At 38.9% G+C, this 20,059-nt stretch overlaps 2 protein-coding genes and 1 long non-coding RNA gene across 6 annotated transcripts; 2 read left to right on the forward strand and 1 right to left on the reverse strand.

The window, feature by feature from the left end:
* The first annotated feature begins 250 nt into the window (after nt 1–250).
* Nucleotides 251–3,531, forward strand: LOC113174221. The gene is made up of 2 exons (XR_003299894.1): nt 251–432; nt 568–3,531. It is a non-coding gene; the product is annotated as an uncharacterized LOC113174221 (long non-coding RNA).
* slc30a4 (solute carrier family 30 member 4) lies at nt 2,502–10,191 on the reverse strand. 2 transcript variants are annotated; one of them, XM_026378003.1, is made up of 8 exons: nt 10,108–10,191; nt 9,059–9,589; nt 8,356–8,502; nt 6,625–6,778; nt 6,144–6,381; nt 5,304–5,409; nt 5,068–5,202; nt 2,502–3,700 (listed from the first exon to the last, which is right to left on the reverse strand). In XM_026378003.1, exons 2-8 carry the CDS (start codon nt 9,456–9,458, stop codon nt 3,546–3,548), a joined length of 1,335 nt encoding a protein of 444 aa, XP_026233788.1. In that variant the 5' UTR covers nt 9,459–9,589; nt 10,108–10,191; the 3' UTR covers nt 2,502–3,545. The 2 variants fall into 2 exon arrangements, with proteins under 2 accessions (XP_026233788.1, XP_026233787.1); XM_026378002.1 differs by lacking the exon at nt 10,108–10,191 and adding an exon at nt 9,888–10,022.
* Nucleotides 10,054–13,856, forward strand: bloc1s6 (biogenesis of lysosomal organelles complex-1, subunit 6, pallidin). 3 transcript variants are annotated; one of them, XM_026378004.1, is made up of 6 exons: nt 10,054–10,186; nt 10,375–10,467; nt 11,302–11,470; nt 12,103–12,190; nt 12,294–12,380; nt 12,493–13,856. In XM_026378004.1, the coding sequence occupies exons 2-6, from the start codon at nt 10,404–10,406 to the stop codon at nt 12,610–12,612; spliced, it is 528 nt and encodes a 175-aa protein (XP_026233789.1). In that variant the 5' UTR covers nt 10,054–10,186; nt 10,375–10,403; the 3' UTR covers nt 12,613–13,856. The 3 variants fall into 3 exon arrangements, with proteins under 3 accessions (XP_026233789.1, XP_026233791.1, XP_026233790.1); XM_026378006.1 differs by having other exon boundaries at nt 11,311–11,470; XM_026378005.1 differs by having other exon boundaries at nt 10,147–10,274.
* Nucleotides 13,857–20,059: the final 6,203 nt, after the last annotated feature.

The following is a 20,059-nucleotide window of genomic DNA, read 5'->3' on the forward strand; positions in this document are numbered from 1 at the left end:
TTGTCATTAGATCCTTTCCTCTTTCTTATTTCCTTCTATGACAAGTCACAAAATATCTGTTGTGAAAATGGTGCTGAAATGCTCTAAATAAGTCAGTTAACTCTTACACGAACCTCTCCCACACCCTCTGCATTAGCAGACAGACGTTGCCATTTTTGTCATGTCACTGTGAACGTGCATGTTCTGAGTCTCTGAGTACATCAGCATTCAGTCATGCTCAAACGTGCAACAAACATTCGGCATCTGCTAATGAAGAGCATGCATGCAGCTGAAAGCTGAACCGATCTTAAGATTTATTGATCGATTTAATGAACTGAACTGATGAGGAGATTCTTTTGTTCAACAATAACAATAACAGCTGCTTTTTCATTCTTCAATCCACATCTTTCGTTCAACAGATGCACAAAGTATTTATCTGAATGCTGTTTGCAGGTAAGAAAACGGTTGTGGTGCGTTGCCAGCTCGGACTGCTGCAAAGTAATTACTGGCAACCAAGCAATGAGCAAATGCACTCATCTACTTATGTTTATGGCCGTGTTGTCAATCCTCTTAACCTCTGTTTCTCAGAAGAGGGCGAAAACATCAGACCTCGCGTCAAACCCAACCTACTGGACTGAATGGATGTCTGGTCAATTATTAAACATTACACAAAGGGTGAGAAGGAAGAGAGAGAGAGAGACAGAGACGTGGGTATCATATCTCTTTGACTCGTTTTTTTTTATCAGGAAGCCATTTTCTAGTTTGGTTTCACTTACATTTCATTGCATGTTGTGTTGTTGTGCATGTGTCAGCAAGAGTGCCGCACATTTAAAATGATTCCTTCCTCTTTTCTGCCTGTTTGTGTGTATTAACTGTTCTCATCTGACATGCTAGATGCCCCCCCTCCCCTCACCCCCCAACTTTTGTGACTTTTGTGACATACATGCATGAATATTATTGAAGGGCAGACAGGTGCGTGTTAGACGTTACATATCAATCTGAAGGGCTATTTTCAGAAACAATAACAGAAGAGGAAGGATGTACTGTACTGATGTGTGTGTGTGCTTTTTGCATTTGTCTACGTGACTGTGTCGCAGACATAATGAAACCACCGGCCATGTGACCAGTGAGGGAGGCAGGTATTACTTGTATTGCGTGCCTGATGAGGGGATTCCCTCTGTGGCATCATGTGGCACACGTCGCTTTTGCTTTGACTTTGAACTGTGGATTCTGTTGACATCTGTGAAGTGAAGAAAGTTTCTTTCACACAGTCTGTCGCATTTCTGTTTACACAATAGTGAATGTATTTCCCTGAATATAGAACTGTTTTTATCTTATGACGGTGGTGTTTGTGGCAGCTGTTATCTGTTTCAAAAACATCTATTTTTATTTTTAAACAGTGTTGCAGTACAGTTTTAGTTAATTAGAAGCCTTCATTTAAAAGAGTATGAGTCGTTTTCAAGCCGGTTTCTAATGAGTCTTTCAGTTAATCAGCCCTAACCTGTACTTGGTTAGACCAGTTTAATCTACAGAACCGTCTCAAAGCAGGTTTAACGTGTTTGGCTCCCATTTAGGAAATTAATTATATGAGCAGTGAAAGTAAAAAGAGGTGAACTACGAACACAATCTATCCGACAGCCAAGAAGTACCCTCATCACAGATAAAACATCTGCACTGCTCATTCAGACGCTCTCTGTGCCTCTTTCTTCTCGTTTTCGTCATCTTGTTTCTGTTTCTTAGAACTGCTGCTCACGTCCTACTCATCGCTTATTTTGTGCAGAGTTCCCAACAATTCAATGTAAGGAATTCCTATCAGGGTTTCTATTAATAAATACATATCAGCTGATATGTTGTTATCAGTTTTTTTAAGCTCACAAACATGTGATCAGCCTTAGACGTCTTGCATCAATCAGGCTCTGGAGCAGGGCAGGGCAGTCATGTGATGTAAACTGGCCTGTTGTAAGACAAACAGAAAATTTTACTCCCTCTGGCTCAGTGGCTTCATTTTAATGTGACTGTTGCCTGGCAACTGAGACACTCCCAGTTTACTCATATCAACAATAAACCACAACAGGCATGTTTCAGAGTTCAGTAACCAGTTGAACTTCATTGTCTTCAGGTAACAATAAAGTTTCTCTCTTCAGTCGCTCTGAGTATCACGGTTGAACCACGGTAAATAAAAATGTGCACCTTATGCATGAGGTCATAGTGATGTTATCAAAACAGGTCCTTAGGTACCAACTAGTGCACCACCTAGTGTTGACAGACTAAACATTCATATGTCGCAGTAGCACAGACTTTTAATAATAATAATATGTTTTTATTTACACTAAGTTAATTTTTCATTGGAATTGTAAATTAAGATCACAATCAATAACTGAAACATGGATGGAGATCGGTCGAACATCTGCAGCTATTGTGGAAAACTATAAAATAAAATTAAAATCTGAGGAGAGACCTTGGGTAAATTCCTGTAAGGTTTCCTAAATTTGACTTATTCAGATAAAGGGATACTGAGAGACTGAAAGATTAAATACTTTATTATAAACAAAAACACTGATCCAGTTCCTGATTTCCTTTAATCAATAGCAGGATTGTGGGAAGGTTGCCATGAGCAACCTCAACACTAACACTACAAACTCCATTATTGGCAAATTCCACCCCACACATTTCTCCCTCACTGCAACTTTCATGAACGTGTCTGCCTAATGCCACTGTCAGTTAATGATGATGATGATAAAGAAAAACAAAAACAATATGGAGTGAAACCACAGTGGAGGTCAGTACAATCAATATAGCGTTTACCATTAGTTAACACTGTGATTGTCAGTTACCTGCTCAGCAAAGTTAATTAAGACACCAGAGTGTCAGTGTCTGTTTTAATTGTTGTTCAGTACAGTCAATAGAGGCTACTTCAAGAATATCTAAGGTTGTGTTTTTTTTTATAAAATCTGCTTTAAAACAGACTTTGGCTGAAGAACATAAATGAACAAGTGCATTTGGTGAAATGTAATATCTGCTAAGGTTTTATGACTCACTTATGCCAGCAGTGAGGAGTTCAACGTAGATGCACAGTTATCAAATTTCGTGAGGTAACGTTTGATTTGCTGACATCCTTAGTAAAATAATAATATCTCAGAATACACACAGTGTAACTAGCACAAAGTAAAACTCGCATCTGCTGACAAAACATCAGTTGTGATAAATCAAACTGTAAAATAGAAAGAAAAATGGATTAGGCTTTAATGGTGAATTAAGAGCAAAGTTTTCCCTCCCGTTCTTCTCATCTGATGCATTCAACCTTTACATCAGAGCTTTGTAAGCGTAAAAGCCCAAATTCCCCAGAGGGCGATTCTTTAGTTAGACATCTCCTGTTGCTCCACAACGTGTCCTTTGGCACCAGTTTTTTTCCACCTACATATTGTATACTGTGACTTTTGCTATGGCACTGAGGTGTGTCATCTTTGCAACATCCAGGCCATCAGTTGAACTGTTTATTTCTGTGCTCTGGATCAAAAAAAAAAAAAAAAAGCACTGTGGAATTCAATTTAAGTCAGAGTCTTTCATCAGGTGCTGAGGGTCTGGCACTGGGGACAAGTGCGGACTAGTCTCTGCCTGCAGGTCTGGACCTGTACTGTGCACCTAGTGAAACCATAGGTGTGAAGTAGCAGGTGGCGAGCCTTTGCCTGGATGTCTTCCCAGTTGTTGGCACTAGAAGGCGCTGTGAACACAAGAGAAGAATATGAAATCAATATAGAATAGAATACAATAGCCTTTATTGTCATTGTACATTACTGTATGTATTCAACAATATTGGATGAGCTCTTGGTGCAAACAATACAGTATAATATATAATATAAATAGTATAAAATAAACATGCATGTCCCTCACTGTCGCATAATCACTGTTCACACATACATATTGCACATGTATTGTAGACAGTCTGTATGATCTGTATGTGAAGTCTGACAGCCCAGGGGAACAGCACTATATGTTCAAAATGTTTATTTAAAATGCATTTTGTAACACTTTGTTTTAGAGTTATATCTGATTGCAGAATTTTGCACTTTGAACGTGCAGTTAGCACATATTTATCCTCAGTTCATACAACTACACAGCATGTATTATAGTTTGTGTTATGAGGTCATTTTGCATATTTTATTTACATGATGTATGAATACGTATCTACAGCTGTTACAGTTTTATGCACATTATGGCTTTACTCATAAGTTACATGTGACTCTGAGCCACATAATCAAATCTGCTGTTCTCACAAAGCTTTTTAACCACTAACCACATAGCCTGTCCGTTTCCTTTTGGCACATTATTGTAGAGAAGTAAAGTACAGCAACGTAAAATCATTAACATTAAATCACACTTTAACTGTTTGTTTTTCCTTATTTCAGTATACTGAAGGTATCACTACATGATTAGATTTTAATATGTATGTTTATGTTGAAGAGAACTGGGACATACGATAGATTTAGACATAAGGTGAAAGGTCATGGTCTATATGTTTCACTAATCTGTAAATCCACATCTGACGTCAGAATTAAATGTACAGTTTAAATCTCCAAATATCACTGATCACACGCCACCAATCAGGAGCCAGAGGAGACGTTAGGATAGACCATGTCATCTGCAGGTTTAATCTGCAGCAGCAGTTTGCTGTGGTGTGAGATGCATGTGATCTGACAATGATCAACCAGCTCCATCTTGTGGAGTATTTTAAAATGAACATAAATAAAACATGCAGACGTGCCTCTTTTATGATCCCCTACCATTAACAGTGGTGGTGGTAGCATCACTAAAACAAAGACCAAAACACAAACTAATTCCACATGTAACAGTCTATAATTATTGTACATGTGTGGTTTGTCTGTCCGGTCATGTCTCATTTGTAAGTTGCTTTGGATAAAAGCTAAATAATGTAAATTGCTCAATCTGTAAACAGAGAGAAAGCAACTGTAAATGGTGGATTATATTACTAGAATTTTCTAAATATTTACTGTAGGAATATATTTTTTAATTTTCCTACATCAATCTCTCTTGTTGGTTGTCCTGATGTTATGTACTGTAACTACTCACTGAGCTGGAGATGCACTAGTGCTACAGTCTTGTCAGCTGTCAGCGCCCAGACATTCAGCTCATCGACTGATTGGACATCTTCCAGCTTCAGGAGGTCCTCTTTGATTCGCTGAGTATCCAGGTGCTTGGGGACACCTGAAAAAAAAAAAAAAAAAAACATCCGTGCATTCACATCACACACTTTACACTAAACAGCATAATCTGACATGAATCTGGGAGCAAGAGCCAAGACATACCCTCCAGTAAAATTACTATTGTGTCTCGTAAGATGCGGAATGTGGTGAAGAGAACCAGAATGGAGAAGATGTAGGTACAGATGGGGTCTGCCAACTTCAGCTCCGGCTGTGAAGACACAAAGTTAAAACAGACAACAAAAACAATAGTAGTAAGTTTCTTGAATCACAAATATTCATTATTGCAAGTTCAGCCATTCTGGTAGTTAATTCAAGGGATGAACTTGAAGTTATTTAACAACTGGCTCAATTAAATCTACCCTGAAGTGAACTTTCAATTAACCACTCACCAATTACCTTATAATTAAGTAGCAATTAAGTAAGTATTATCCTGGTAGGTACAAATTACTATATTAAGCACAGCACACATTATTTATATTATTCATCCATACTGTATATTCCAATATCCACATAAAATCGTAATAAGTCTCCTGACAAGAACCATGTAATTTGGTATTAATTATAAAGAGAGAGAATGATCAGTTGTTATACTCCAATTTATTTCTCAATGCTAAGCCAGACATTTCCTCAGGGGTTAGCAAGAGACTAAAACACGCAAGTTGTGCATACATTGTAGCAAAAATAAAGACTAAAGTTTGCAGTAATCAACTAATAAATATTACTTCAAGGAAACTAAAGAACTTACAGCTGCACTAGGAAAGTGAAGCTGTAAAATACAGCATTACCAAATATTCTTGTCTATATTAATAAAATGAAGATTTAGCTAATCTACTAAAATAATTTTAAATTACATAAGCTCAATTATATGTGATAATTCTACAGAACATCAACGTCAGCCATGTTAATGTTTAACATTTATTGTAAAATAAAACGTCCGGGTACCTTGAAGCGGACAATGTAGGCAGCTATGAGCACCCCGACACTTTGGAGAAGGTCTCCCAAAGCATGGATGAAGGCAGCCCTAACAGCTAGGCTGCCAGGAGGACTCTGCTCGTGACCTGATCTCGAGGCAGCTGCTGAACCATGAGAGTGTCCATGGCCGTGAGAGTGACCATGGCCGTGAGAGTGACCATGGCCGTGAGAGTGGAGGTGACAACACTGGTTTAACAGGAAACCCATTCTGAAGAGAGAAGACAAGTTTATTTTAAGCATTCATTTTCCATACATTTGGTCCAAGTCACATCACTGTTTAACAGACCTAGAAACTGTAAACGGTGAGGTTTCATTATTTCACCTACAAACTGCGGTCAAACAATAGAGGATCAACAACTTACTGCACATGTAATACTTTTAAGACAACTTAGAGAATATACATACACAATAGAATATTAGAAACACATATTTACATGAGTGCTTCACTTACATGAGGTTAATAGCTACACCTCCAGCTGCAGTGATGAGCATGATGTCTCCGTTTATGTTAAAGTCCTGGTTAACTGTCCTCTGAACCGCCTCGTAGAGCAGGATGGTCGTCAGAATGTAGATGAGAATCACACTGAGGACGGCTGATATCACCTCTAGGCCAGGAAATTACATTCATTGTAAAAACAAAGAAATAACAATAAGGCAAGAGGACATTTATGAATTATTACTGTGAGATACATACAGTATTTAGTACTGGGCTCTCCATTAGTTTAGCCTCACGCACAACGGAGGAGCTCTAGAATCTATGTGCGACTTCCTGTTTCTAATGCCAAATGTATGAATTTACAGCCTATTACAATTACAAACGATGTATTGCAGAGATCCAATTGTGGGCCTTGTCCTGTTCACAGTTTATGTGTATAAATTTATAGTGTGTGTATTTACAAAGATAATACTATTTCATATTCTGTAACATAATTCAGGCTATTCCATAAAATAAGCATATAACGTGCATATCACTACTCTAAACTGGTTTTAAGTCAATAGTACAGCAGAGACCAACTAGAAGCAACAGGAATAATCTATTGACATATGATCATCATAAGCAAACAGTTACTTATTTACATATGCAGCAGTTACAGCAGAATTGTTTCCTATATGTGATTGTTTGCAACTGTTCCATGTTTAGTAATCCACAGGTAGATCTGCACTCAGCTGGCAGTTTAGTAGGCACATCAAGCTAAAACTTAGTCTAATGCAAATGCAGCGTGTGTTCAGATTTTCTCAGAGAGCAGGTGCTGCTGTCTATGATACTGTTTTGTATTATGGTCCTAACCTGCATTTAAGCAGCACATCTATATTCTGTGGGCTCAGATCTTTTGGAGCCAACGGTAGATACTGTTATGTTTATGTTGTCAAGTCAGTCATAACTTATATAATCAAATCTGTATATGTTCAAAGGTAACTGGCAGATCCTTAGTAGGCCCTTTTTCAAACAGCTCATAAAAAAAACATGTAATAAATGGAGAATATCAGCTTTTAGCGCTTGACAGGCATTTTAGAGTCCAACAGTTCAAAATGAACAGGATGAAGAAAGCTGTTGTTCATTAGTCTGTTCTGCTGCTCAATCAACTGTAACATCAATGTTTATTCAACTGTAAGTTTGGGGTTGTTGTTGGTGTTGTTGGTCTCGTTTGTGCTATGTTTTTATGTTTTTGATGGAGCTGAATTCTGACAAGATGTTTCAGTCAATACTTTTCAATAAAGATCATCTCGTCAATTATTATGTCCACCACCTTTATATTGATGAGGTAAAGTGGGATAACAGAAACATCTCTTTATAATGCAGTTCAGCAACCCAAACTACAGCCTCCAAACTGTAAAGAACTGTTGAAAGAACACTTCTCTAGAACAGTTTCAATACTCACTGAACATTATTACCTCCATAAAGGAAGTATTTATGGATTTAATTAGTTACTACTAGCTCTACCTCTTAAACTGCTAACTTTAGTGCATTTCAGCAACAAATCCCACAGTTTGCTGATGTGGCCACAGAAACCCAAACTGACTGTTATTGGCGTAAATGTCAGTAACTTGCATCAGTATTTATGACAGGAATTGAAAAATTATGTAATCTGATGTTGCTGAACAAACACTTTCTTTTTAGAACATCTGTGACAAAAGGGAAGTGAAAATAAAAAGCATGACGCAACTGAAATCAGAGCCATACCGAGGCGATGCAGTCCGAAAGTGAATCTCTTGGTAGGAGGCTTGGTGGAGAGCCAGAGAGCCAGCAGAGAAAACAAAATGCCCACCACGTCTGCTAGAATGTGCACCGCGTCAGTCATAATGGCTAAGCTGTTTGACACATAGCCACCTGAAAAATAATGTGAACAATTAAAATGACCTGAGATCTACAGATAGTAAGATGAGCATGCGGATGCCGACATATTAAACAAGTTTCGATGGGTGTGACTCTAAGATGACATACATAAACAGAAAAGAACAGGATGTGATAGATTTCTAGATAGAATGGTGAGTGATAGTGATAGTTTCTCTTGTGAACCACATTGAGTTTCGTTTAAATTTTTAGATAAATCACATATTTAAACTTGAGAAGAGTAAAATGTTAGCATGTCCCTGGAAATATCTGTTGGATTTCTATAGCAAACCGATGAGATTTGAGTTTGCTACAAATTTCTAATAAATTAGAAATTAAATAAATGATGTAGCCTCAAATGATATGATAATAACCTAGGGATTTTGGGGCACCTGGACAGAACCTGTCATACATTGTTGCACTTTCTTTTTTAGGGAACTGTGATGGATAATTTATACTATTTTCTGACATTTAATGGTGAAAAACTCAATAGGTTAATATAAACTTTAGTAACAGTACAATACGTGGTGAGACTCACTTTTCACCAGCTTACCTATAATTTCCCCTGTCATAAAAAGAAAATAAAGCAAAGCTGCAATGGCAAGCCTCTTCATCACACTCTTGTGCTTCATGTTCTCCCTCTTCTTGGTGCAGCTGTCACAGGGGTCCATATTTAACCCCGGGCTGCCCAAGTTGGAGTCCAGCAGCGAGTCATCATCATCATCCGCCGCCACCACCACCAGCGTGTTCACCGCCACTCCGTTGGACGTAGCCCCGGCAGAGAAGTCCGACATCTCTCCGGACACCACCACCTTCAGCTTGTTGAATTTAGGCGTCTCATCTTCCACCAGCTCGTCGGATAAGTCGAAGTTCGCCGTGTCGCTGAGGTCCCAGTCCGTCGGTCCCCTCCTGAAGGCGGACCGCATCTTTGTGAAGAGGCTCCCACCTGACATGTTTAATACTTAACAGGGTCAAGTTATATCCAAATGAGCTCTTGAAGCAGGCTACTGACATCCGAGGTAATCATTCACATGTGCCCAGCGGAGTCCTCCTTTAAGCTCGCATTTCAACTCCATCTTAGCATCTGGAGGAAAAAGAAAATGATACCAAAAATACACAGAGAGATCATGGTTTTAAAAAGAAAACAGCTGCTCGGTTATTTCAGCAACGACATCCAAACATCCAAAATGACACATGAGATGTCAAATTCACTGAGTTACTCACATCCCCACATGAGTCATAAACTTTAACTTTAATAGTCGCCATAAAAAACAGCCGTGGCTAAACAGTAACATGCTAGCTGAAAGGTTAGCTTTCCTGTCCTGTCAATTAGGGAACCCTTGTAGTATGGCGTTTTGTTAAGAGATACGATCCGGACTTACCTGTAGATTTAGTTTTCGGTTGTACAAACTTATTTAGTGCTTAAATTGCTAACTGTCATGATAATACGGCTGTAAACATCAGAGCATCGCTGCTCGACTTCCATCCGCCGCTCACAGTAGCAGGAAGTGTTCACATACGTTACGTAGGAGTCATCACGTGATGACGCACAGTCACATGACAGCAGTTTGTTCAGCCGCAGTAACAAATCCAAAATCTTACCGTGGTCACTTTTCTGTCTTTGGTCCACAAAACTTTACTCCTCTCCCCTGCAAGCACGATTTAGTAAGCTATCAAAAAGGTAAGACGGTGTTGGCCGAGGTGATTGCCTGGTTTCTAGCATGCCGTGCTGGGTCTCTGTCCAAGCTAGCTGAACACTTCCTCAACATGTAAATACTCAGTGTTGTGATAAGCTATCATATCATCTTTCAGCTGATGTTTTCTATGTGGTCTAACTGTGACATCCCTCTGTGTCGTCGCCTCTTTTAGCTTATAAAAGCAGTAGCAGGTTGTAGCTCATGGAGGTGGAGGGGATGGAAGATGAAGGACCTTCGTCCCAGCGTGAACTTCCACATAATGAAGGTGTGTATCCCTATCCCCAGCTCTCCACTGTAACTGTATACCTGCCTAGCCTGCTAAACGAGGCCTGCACTTCAGCAGATATGATTAAAATCCAGCTTTAGCACTAGCAAAAAGGAGAAGGGCATCAAATCTTAGTTTGTCAAGGTACAGACAGGTTGCATCAAGCATCTTGGAAAAAAAAGGCCACAGATCTTCAGTTAATTTAGGTTGTCTCAGTATCTCCTGTGTCCTAATTTAATCACCATGTTTGAAGCACAATTTGAGATAACCCTGAAGACAGTTTTTTTTTTTTTTTCAGAAATTGATAGAAACACAAAAGTCCACTTACTGTACTTAGCAGCAGAGCGTTTAACCTCACGTGAAAGATCTTCAATCAGTGACTGTAACTAGCTCAGACATGTGAATTTACCATGTTGTGTCATGTGACCTTACTTGGCCACATGACAACAATCGGTTGCCTCTGGGAGGCATAACCCCCCATCTCTGTTGAGTGTGGGTTAGTGTCATCTGATGTGGATGGACTCAGTGAGCTCCCTCTCGATGTCTATAACCTTGAATCCCTCACCGTCAGTCTTGAGGGCGGCTTTGAACCAGTTTTCTTTGACTGCAGATGTTTCTGGTGTTATCTCAGACTGTCCTCCAGGAGAGTGAGGGATGTCCAGAGAAGAAGGCAGGAGGGGAATATGCCAACAAGTGCAACAACTGTGCTAAGCTTTAGTCATGACCTTTCTGAAGCTAATATTGTCATCAGATCACCAAAAACAAATGATAAATGGTTTTGATGGAGACTCTTGAGACACATAATACTTAATACTTTGTACATTTTTCTTACAGATTTGACAGATCACCAGTTGACACGGCAGGAATCCTTGCATCTGGAGAGCTCAGCTCCTGTCGAGAATGTGTTGGTGGATAAAAAAGCTGTGGAGAAACTCACAGAGGGATTACTTTCTCACTACCTACCGGACCTACAGAACTCTAAAAGAGCACTTCAAGAGCTTACGTGAGTATTTCCCTTATTAGTGTTTGAGTGTTTAATGGGCTATTGAGGTACTGCAATACTTATTGGTTTTTCTAGGACTGCGAATAATGATTACGTTTCTCAATTGATTCTTTTGTCTTGAAAATGGTGGCAAATTGCTGTTACTATGTCCCAGAACCAAAGGTCCCATGCCAGTAGTTTTTTTAGTCTGAAGTCTAAAGATATTTAGTTTAATACCACATTTTCTTTTCTTGAAAAATTATTTAACAATTGGTGTTTAAACTATTTTTCTACCCAAGCAATCGGTTGTTCCAATGTCACCGCAAAATGTTTAGAAACATCATTAGGGGGAAATTGCAATAGTGGTGGACAGTGCTGTTAAATAAGCATCAAGTAATTGTCTGCAAAAATGGAGTCTGAAGCCATGATAGTTGTACGGAAGTATCAAGCTTTTCTTTTTCTATGTCAATTTTTAAGTTGCGGTATGTACTGAACTTTTTTTCCCCAAAACATTTAGTTGTGGAAACATGTTTCAAATTTTTTTTTAAGATGACATGTTCGTGTTTATTCTGCCAGAAGTCATGGTGCTGAATATCCAGTAGTGTGATTAAGCATAAGTGAAGTTCTCTTAATTCTACTTATTTCTCATCTAGTCAAAATCAGCTGATATTGTTAGACACACTGGACCAAGAAGTCACCAAGTTTAGAGAATGTAATGCCTTACTGGACCTCAATTCACTGGTAAGTTTGGACTGAATTATAAGCTCACATTTGCACTTATTGTTGTTTGTAGTGTGCACACCAGACAGCGAACGGGATCTCTAATCCAGTTTGTTATCTGTAGTTTACAGAGGCAAAAGTGTACCACAATAAACTGGTGACTATAAGAAAAGAGATGATTATGCTCCATGAAAAAACAACAAAACTAAAGGTACCTCTCATCCTCTTTGACATGGCATGACATGCATGTATTTCTAACATTAGCATTAATTCCATCATGCTCCAAATGAAAAAAATATTAATTTGTTTCTCATTTATGTCAGAAAAGAGCTTTGAAGCTGCAGCAACAAAAGCAGAAGGAGGCGCTGGAGAAGGAGCAGCAACGTGAGAAGGAGCTTGAGAGAGAAAGGCAGCTTACTGCCAAACCTGCTAAAAGAACATAGGACCCGCAAGTACTTTACGTCGGCTGTATTAACGGACCATACAGTACAGGTGGTTTGAGTGTTTTAGCCTATTTATTGCAGATCAACTATACGTCACATTACTGATGACCATTTTCCAAAGCACAAGTTTTGTTTTTTTTTCTTAGATGCTGAACAGGGATGTTGTAGTCAAATCATTTTCATCTTAGACCCCCAGGACCTCAACTTTGCCCCCAACCTGAAATTTTTGAATGTGCTTCCCTGCAATCAAGACAGTTAGAGTTTTTATTTATAATAATAAAATGCACCTGAAATGTCACATTTTATTATGGTTCAACTTAAATTATTCTTAATGGTAACGCTGTTGGCTCAATAACGTGGCAGGTTTGCTCCGAAGTACAGCAGGTTAGACAATAAAAGTAGACATAAATTCAACAATGCTTTTATTGCATGTCTCAAATAGGTTTCACCTCTCAGCAGGTTCAAAGTACAGAACATTTTAATTGTGCTGTAAATTAACCTTTTTGAAATCCAACCTCCGCAATCAAGTGTGTTGTTACAAATGGCATGACGTCCTTCAAATGGGACCGTGTTTGACTTGCTCTTAGCTTCCAGCAGTATTACAGAAGATTTTGGTTGTAAATGTTTGATCATTTATTTGACTCGCAGCTCGTGCAGCTCACAGCAGCTTGACTCGTGTTGTTTCTTCACTTGCATGATGCCTGTCTTATACCATCTCTGTGGTAGGTACAAACAGTAGCCAAGACTGTAATATTCTTTGGAAAATGATTCACTTAGTAGACAGTATATAGATTGTGAATAAATGGGCTAAAACTGACCCTTTATGTCTGAGATTGCCGAGATTGCCACAAACCAAAGACACGGACAAAATCCTAAAATGCTGGTATTTCCCACTATCAACCTCTGATCACACAAACTCAACCATTTCACATTTCAGTGACAAAGAGGAGAATCAGTGCATTTGTCAACTTGTGTTAAAAGTGTTAATATATGTTGTTTCTGGGCTTTATGTCCTGCTAGTGTTGAATGTTATAAAACAGAGACGCTGTTTTAAATCAAATAGGTCTGCACTGAATATGATTGACTGTATTTCTGGGGTCCAGATGATATCATAATGGATGACAATTTGTACCAAACCTACCCCACCTAATGTGTAAAAAGAGTCTTCTATGCACTACGTACATCTGAATCTACACTGTTTGTATAATTAATAATAAAAGCAACACAAACTGGTTTGTACTGAATTTAGTTCCATTTTTAGTTTTCTGGTTTTACTAACATGCTCTAAATATTAGTATGTGTGGCACTGTTATTTGTCACAGTTAAATGCAAATAAAATATAGTGTGTATTGTTGTTGATCACTATTTTGTGCTCTACATGTATATGATTTACATTAAGCATCTTAGTCCACCAGGTGTCAGCACTATCCAGTTCAATTCACCAGTGCTTCAATCTCTGACCTTCTAATGTGCTCCATGCTTCTTTTATTTATCTGTTGTTGTTTTGTTTTGTTTTTTGTTGTTGTTGTTATTTTAACATTTCACATTTCTACAGCTACAACCTGAAAGAAAGAAACTGGTTAGTGAGTTCACACTAATTACATCCGTGTGTAATATTTGGTCTTTAAGAAAACTTCTTTGTTTTTATTCCACACATTTAGGATGTAGACTTTCACATTTCAATCTGTTGCTTTATTATATATTTCTGATTACCTCGGCTTCCAGATGAATATATTTAACTGGAAGAGAGGAGAGCAGCAGGACCGATGTAGATTTCCTGATCGGTGTACTTGTTGGTTCAGGATTCAGCCTCGGCCTTTCTCACATAAAGCTTTATGTGTCACAGGATTGGTGAACACTAGACAGATGTTTTCAACAAACATGGTCTCTTCTCACAAACATTTTATACATCATTGTCACATACCAGCCGTACAAGCAGGAGTTTGTTGACAGAGAAGTAGGTTACATTCCTCTCTGTCCCAACACAGCCTTGTGTCTGTCCTACCTCCCTCCAGTTCACATAAAATTCTAATTTTATACTCACTACTACAGCAGGAAACACAGTCAAAACCAACATAGCTTGGTCCACCCACGCCTCGTCCGTCTTGGAGCGGAAACTGCACCACAGTGTGGCCACAGTGGGGTCCAGAATCTCTAGAATATACAGTAGTTTTCAGAACCTTGACTTTGGGATTTGTTTTGACTTTTTTTTTTTTGTCAAAATACTGTGGTTCCATATAAGAACACTTTTTTTCAATACTAATTATTGTTGTTTCGTTTTTGTGAAAGTGGGTCAGCATATTGTGAATACCAAAAAAAGACAAAAGTTCTACTTATTGAGCCTTTTGCTTTCATCTTTATATGGAGGTAGATTTAGTTTTATTTTGTATTCTTTTATGTACAAACAATTTTGATGATACTCATCAGATCCCATTTAGTGAATGTACATTGGAGCAAATGCAGTTAAAGGTTCCAGAAAGGGTTTGTCTAGAAAACTGAATAAATAATTGAATCAACACTTGCATACAAAGGTAAAGTGAACATATAATCTGGCCAATAACCAGTTGTTCAGTACACTCTAAAGTCACACACTCTAATATTTCATTTGACCACCTTTAGCTTTGATTTCGCCATGCGTTAACCGTGGCATCATATCGATTAGCTTCTGAAATGTCACAACATTTATTCTCGTCCAGAGTTGCATTATTTTTCACCAAGATCTTAAATTGATGATAGGAGAGTCTTCTCCAGCACATCCCATAGATAGGGTTAAGGTCTGGACTCAGTGGTGTCCAGTCCATGTGTGAAAATGGTGAGTCATGCTCCCTGAACCACTCTTTCACAATTTGAACCTGACAAATCCTGTTATTGTCATCTTGGAATATGTCCATGATATCAGGGAAGAACGAATCCATTGATGGAATAACCTGGTCATTCAGTATATTCAGGTAGTCGGCTGACCTCAGTCTTTGGGCCAACTGCAGCAACCCCAGATCATAGCACTGCCCCCACAGGCTTGACATGATGTATGCATGCCAATAATTTGACCCTTCTGAAACAGATTAACATCTTTTTCACGTGTCTTCTGATGCGGTTGTTTAAGAAATGAGAAGCTGCTCACTGCATCAGTTTGGGTTCAATAACTTGTTGCCAGCTGAAACATAATCATCCATGCAGTAATTATCCAATGGGAGGCTCTTACTTATTTGCTTAGTTAAATCCAGGTGGTGACTTTTTTTTTGGACAGTGTATTTTCACACTTGATAAAAGAAATTATAACCTTAATAATATTAATAATAATATTAATAATAATGACAACAATTTACCAGCTGATTATCAGAACCACTCGGACTGGCTTTGACTGAATAGGGCTGTGTTCTCCCAGACGAAGGGGTGAGGCTGCAGAGGTAGACAGCTCAGAGAAGCAGTGGTTTCCGAGGCTAGGCCCTGCTCTTCCAAGCATTTGGTTTTAACTTGTCTCTGCTTTTAGAAGCTTGTCCATCGGGGAAAACACAACCCCCCCCTCACCAAAGCCACAAGCGAGTCATGGAGCAGCAACAGTTGATGATGGTGAAGCAGGCGGCCTTCCTGTCTAAGTAAACAGTGATTCAGTGGGGTGAGGAGTGGGAGGCTGTGGTCTGCTTCAAACTGGCAGCACCAGGCCTCTCCCAGACCCACCATAACAGGATATGGTGTTCTGGTTGCATCATCTTCTTATTTCCTTCAGGTTGTACCATTTGGTTGGAATGGTAATATTCAAGCACGCTGAGTGCCATGTGAAGAGAAGGAGGAACCAATGGTCCTGGAAAACATATCCCTTTGTGGTGTTTTTGACCAAAGTGAGAGTGAGTGAGGTTACTTTCCCTTCCCAACCTGGTCTTATATAACGCTACATACGCAAGTCTGGATAAATCTGCATGGAGAACATTAGTAATTACGCTCTCTGTGACTCAACAGATGTAACCATCCCATCTTTCCAATACAGGGGTATTGCATTTCTTATTTATTTACATTATACAGTCGTGGGAAAGAACTAGATAAGTAAAAAACAGTTTTGAATGTTTTGTTTTACAGTACTACTCTACTCGGCACAACATTTATCTGACAGCTAGTACTAACATTTTTGCAGACTATGGTTTTACATAGACACTGAACTCAGGTTAACCTGCTGGATATAATATGTTAATGTGAAAAATAATATGTACTATAATAGGTTCAGTATAAAATAGCAGACAATGCAAATACTCAAGTAAAGTAATTGATTTTCTAGTCTTAATTTGTAACCAAACCTTTTTACATTGTGGTAATGCTACTTTGTCTGAAGTAAATGATCTAAATATTCCTTCCACGACTTAAGTGCTGCAACTACGGCACTGGTACAATTTAAGTGTCTAATCCATGTATGGGTTACAGAGTGTCCTGTTGTGTCTGCACCGTGGTATAATTTCTCCCACGGCCAGCTCCACTCAGTGTAAACACAGACAAAGTGGGTGGAGAAGGTGAAAAGCTCACTGTGCCATTTCACATGCGCCTCACAGGTGCAGCACTAACTCTCCTCACCTCGGTACCATGCTGGATCTGCAGGGTCACATTTTCAAAACAACTCCTTACAACAACACCGAGGGCCACAAATGGTTTTATGGCACGAACGGCTGGTTTTCTGGGCTTCTCCTAGACTGTAGTAAAAGAAATAAATATAGAACAACTCGTAGGCTGAGAAATGAGGCTTTGAAGAGCAGCGTGGTTGTGGTGCAGAGAAAGGATGATTTGATTAAATGAATGCGCCCTGTCTCTGTTGTTTTCTTTGGTTTGGTAACAGAAGAAAACAGAAGGAAAGATGTTGATGTCCACGAAGGACGAATTGCAAAGCTATGAGTGAGACAAAGAAATTGTTTTCAGACAGGCAACCACAGAGGCGCAGCCACCTCCAGTGCCAGCATGGTTAGTGGTTGCATGGCTGTCTGACCTGTGTGAGGTGGAGATGTGATAATCCAAACCTTAACTGTATGGAGTTAGAGGTCTGAAGGGAGGATTTATAGTGTTGTTTATATGGTCTATTTGAGTCAACCACAGCAGACTATTGCTTCCTCTGTTTTTAGGATGCACTGTGGAGAGGTGTGCAGAGACACGGCGCAGGAGACGCGTTCAGCACAGACACTGCTCATGCAGACAGAAAGACAGGCAGACCTGCACTTTCTCAGATACATAAACAAGATCCAGTAACAGCCAGATCCATTCTCTTTATAACCTCTAGTGTGGTGGTGGTGTGGTTTCGGAAAATGCAGGGTTTGCTGTAGTCTGAGGGAGTACAGTGTGAGACGACGATGACCTTTATCAACACAGATCTATTTATCCGTGAAATATTGGATCTGATGTCATGTAGTTCATTATAATCTAATTTCTGCAAGCTAGGTTCCATTTTACTTTAAAACATTGTTCTATCTTATTGTGTTTAACATTTTGGGCACTCTCTGGCCACAAAACCACAAAAAGCTAAAATATTACAGCAGCTGAGAACAGTAAAACACATGTAGCTATGTTTTATGCCATGCCATATCCTGGTGCAGATCTCAAACACCCTTTACTTTTTTTTCTTTTCGAGGAAGGCCTTGTCAGCTGCCGTCAAAGTTATATAACTGCTTATCTCTCATTTGAGTCTAGACTGGCTAGCGTCCACACTTTAAACACCCACTTTAAAATGAGTTACCCCTCTCAAATTATTTTTAGCAGCAACGTTATGAATATTTTGAGTTTCTGTTAAAGTGTGTGCAGTTTGAGGGCATTGGTACACAGAACACCTGGTACTAAACAAGAAGCACACATAGAGAACATTCAAAACCTGAAATCTGTTTGTTACTTTAGGAAAATGAACATAAAGTATAACGTTGGAAGCTGAAGTTCTGCATTTTAAGCAGATAGGGTGTATTTGTATTTTAGCAGATAGAATATTTGTTGTTAGCCCTGCTTGAACTTAAAGTAGGCTACAGGAAATTCCCAGGATGGATTGTAATAGGATCACTATGCCTCTTTCTCTCCCCCCCAACAGTCTCTAAACGGACAACATAAACTTGAGTGGAACATACATGTACTGTGTATTGTCTAGCTCGGGTATGTTGTAATAGCAGAAAGGAAGGCTTCACTATCCACCGAATGAATAGTGAGGCAGCCATAAAAATGCAAAAATATAATTAATACAAATTTGTGGAAACCCAAAAAGCCTTCCACTGGTTGGTGCAAGCACATTTAAAAAGATAAAGCTTAAAAGACAGATGTTCTCCGTGTGTGCGCCCATCCTGTCTCTACACAGACTCTGATGTGCCAAAAATCAGTCTAGAACCAGAGAAAACCATAAGAGCTGCTCTGTGCACTGTGACTAATACATGTGCCTTTTTTTTCAGACCTACATTTCTGCTGCACACAGCATAATATCAACATTTGAAGAGGTTTTATTCCACAATGACACATTAAACAGTGGAAAAACTTATTCACTGCAGTAGATTTAAACGTACAATGCAGTTTGTTTTAAAAGGCAGGTTGTTTGAGTTGAATGACAAATATTACACATTCATATTGAGCCGTATTTCAAGGATATTTTACACCGTTACTATAACTGATTGCTTTTCTTTTTGTGGTTCTTGCTATTGTCTGTGCAAACGACTCCTCATTCCCAGAATCCTCAACATTACTAAAGCTCTGGCCTACTTCCATACATACCTATAGTTACACAGCATTTACAGTGAAGCAAAGAAAATCCAGCATGAAATGGATTTCACTTCCTCAGAGGAGTCTGACACACCCATGACTGGATAATTCCAGACTCCAAATTAAGCTGTTTCGTCATCTGTATTTTTCCATAACAAGTTATCGCTACATTAAAATTCATGCACAGTGGTACACTGGCGTAGAGCATCACTATTTTGTTAAAGTTAAAAATGCACTGTACTTTTGTATAGCTTAGCACACTAAAACATATATTACCATATGGATGTCTTCAGTAATGCATCAAGCTTTTTTTTCACTAGTGGAACAATCTAAACTACTTATCTAAATACATTCAAAAATAATAACATATTAATAAATTAATAAAAGTCATTGCTTTGTAAGAAGCAGGTAAATTGATAATTTGGGGGAAAAAAAAAATTCCAAGGAAATGGGCCTATGTGTCTGAATTTAGATAAGCATACTCCACATGACGTCACCAGGTTCACCCTTGTGATTGCACTTATCGCTCAGCAAGTCTGGCTGTGAGTAAGATAATGAAAACCATCTGTTCACTGCACCCAACTGAGTAGCTGCCTATGTCTTTAAGTGTTGAAAAGGGTACTATATATTGAGAAGTAGATTATATTTCTTCCAGTTCCATCGTGTAGGGTTTCATTTCATATTTCCTTTAGTGTAACAGCTGGAGCAGGGGTTGTTATATTCTTAAAGTAATCACAAGATCACA

This window comes from Anabas testudineus, chromosome 3 (assembly GCF_900324465.2).
Source record: "Anabas testudineus chromosome 3, fAnaTes1.2, whole genome shotgun sequence".
In the NCBI taxonomy this organism is placed as follows: Eukaryota; Metazoa; Chordata; class Actinopteri; order Anabantiformes; family Anabantidae; genus Anabas; species Anabas testudineus.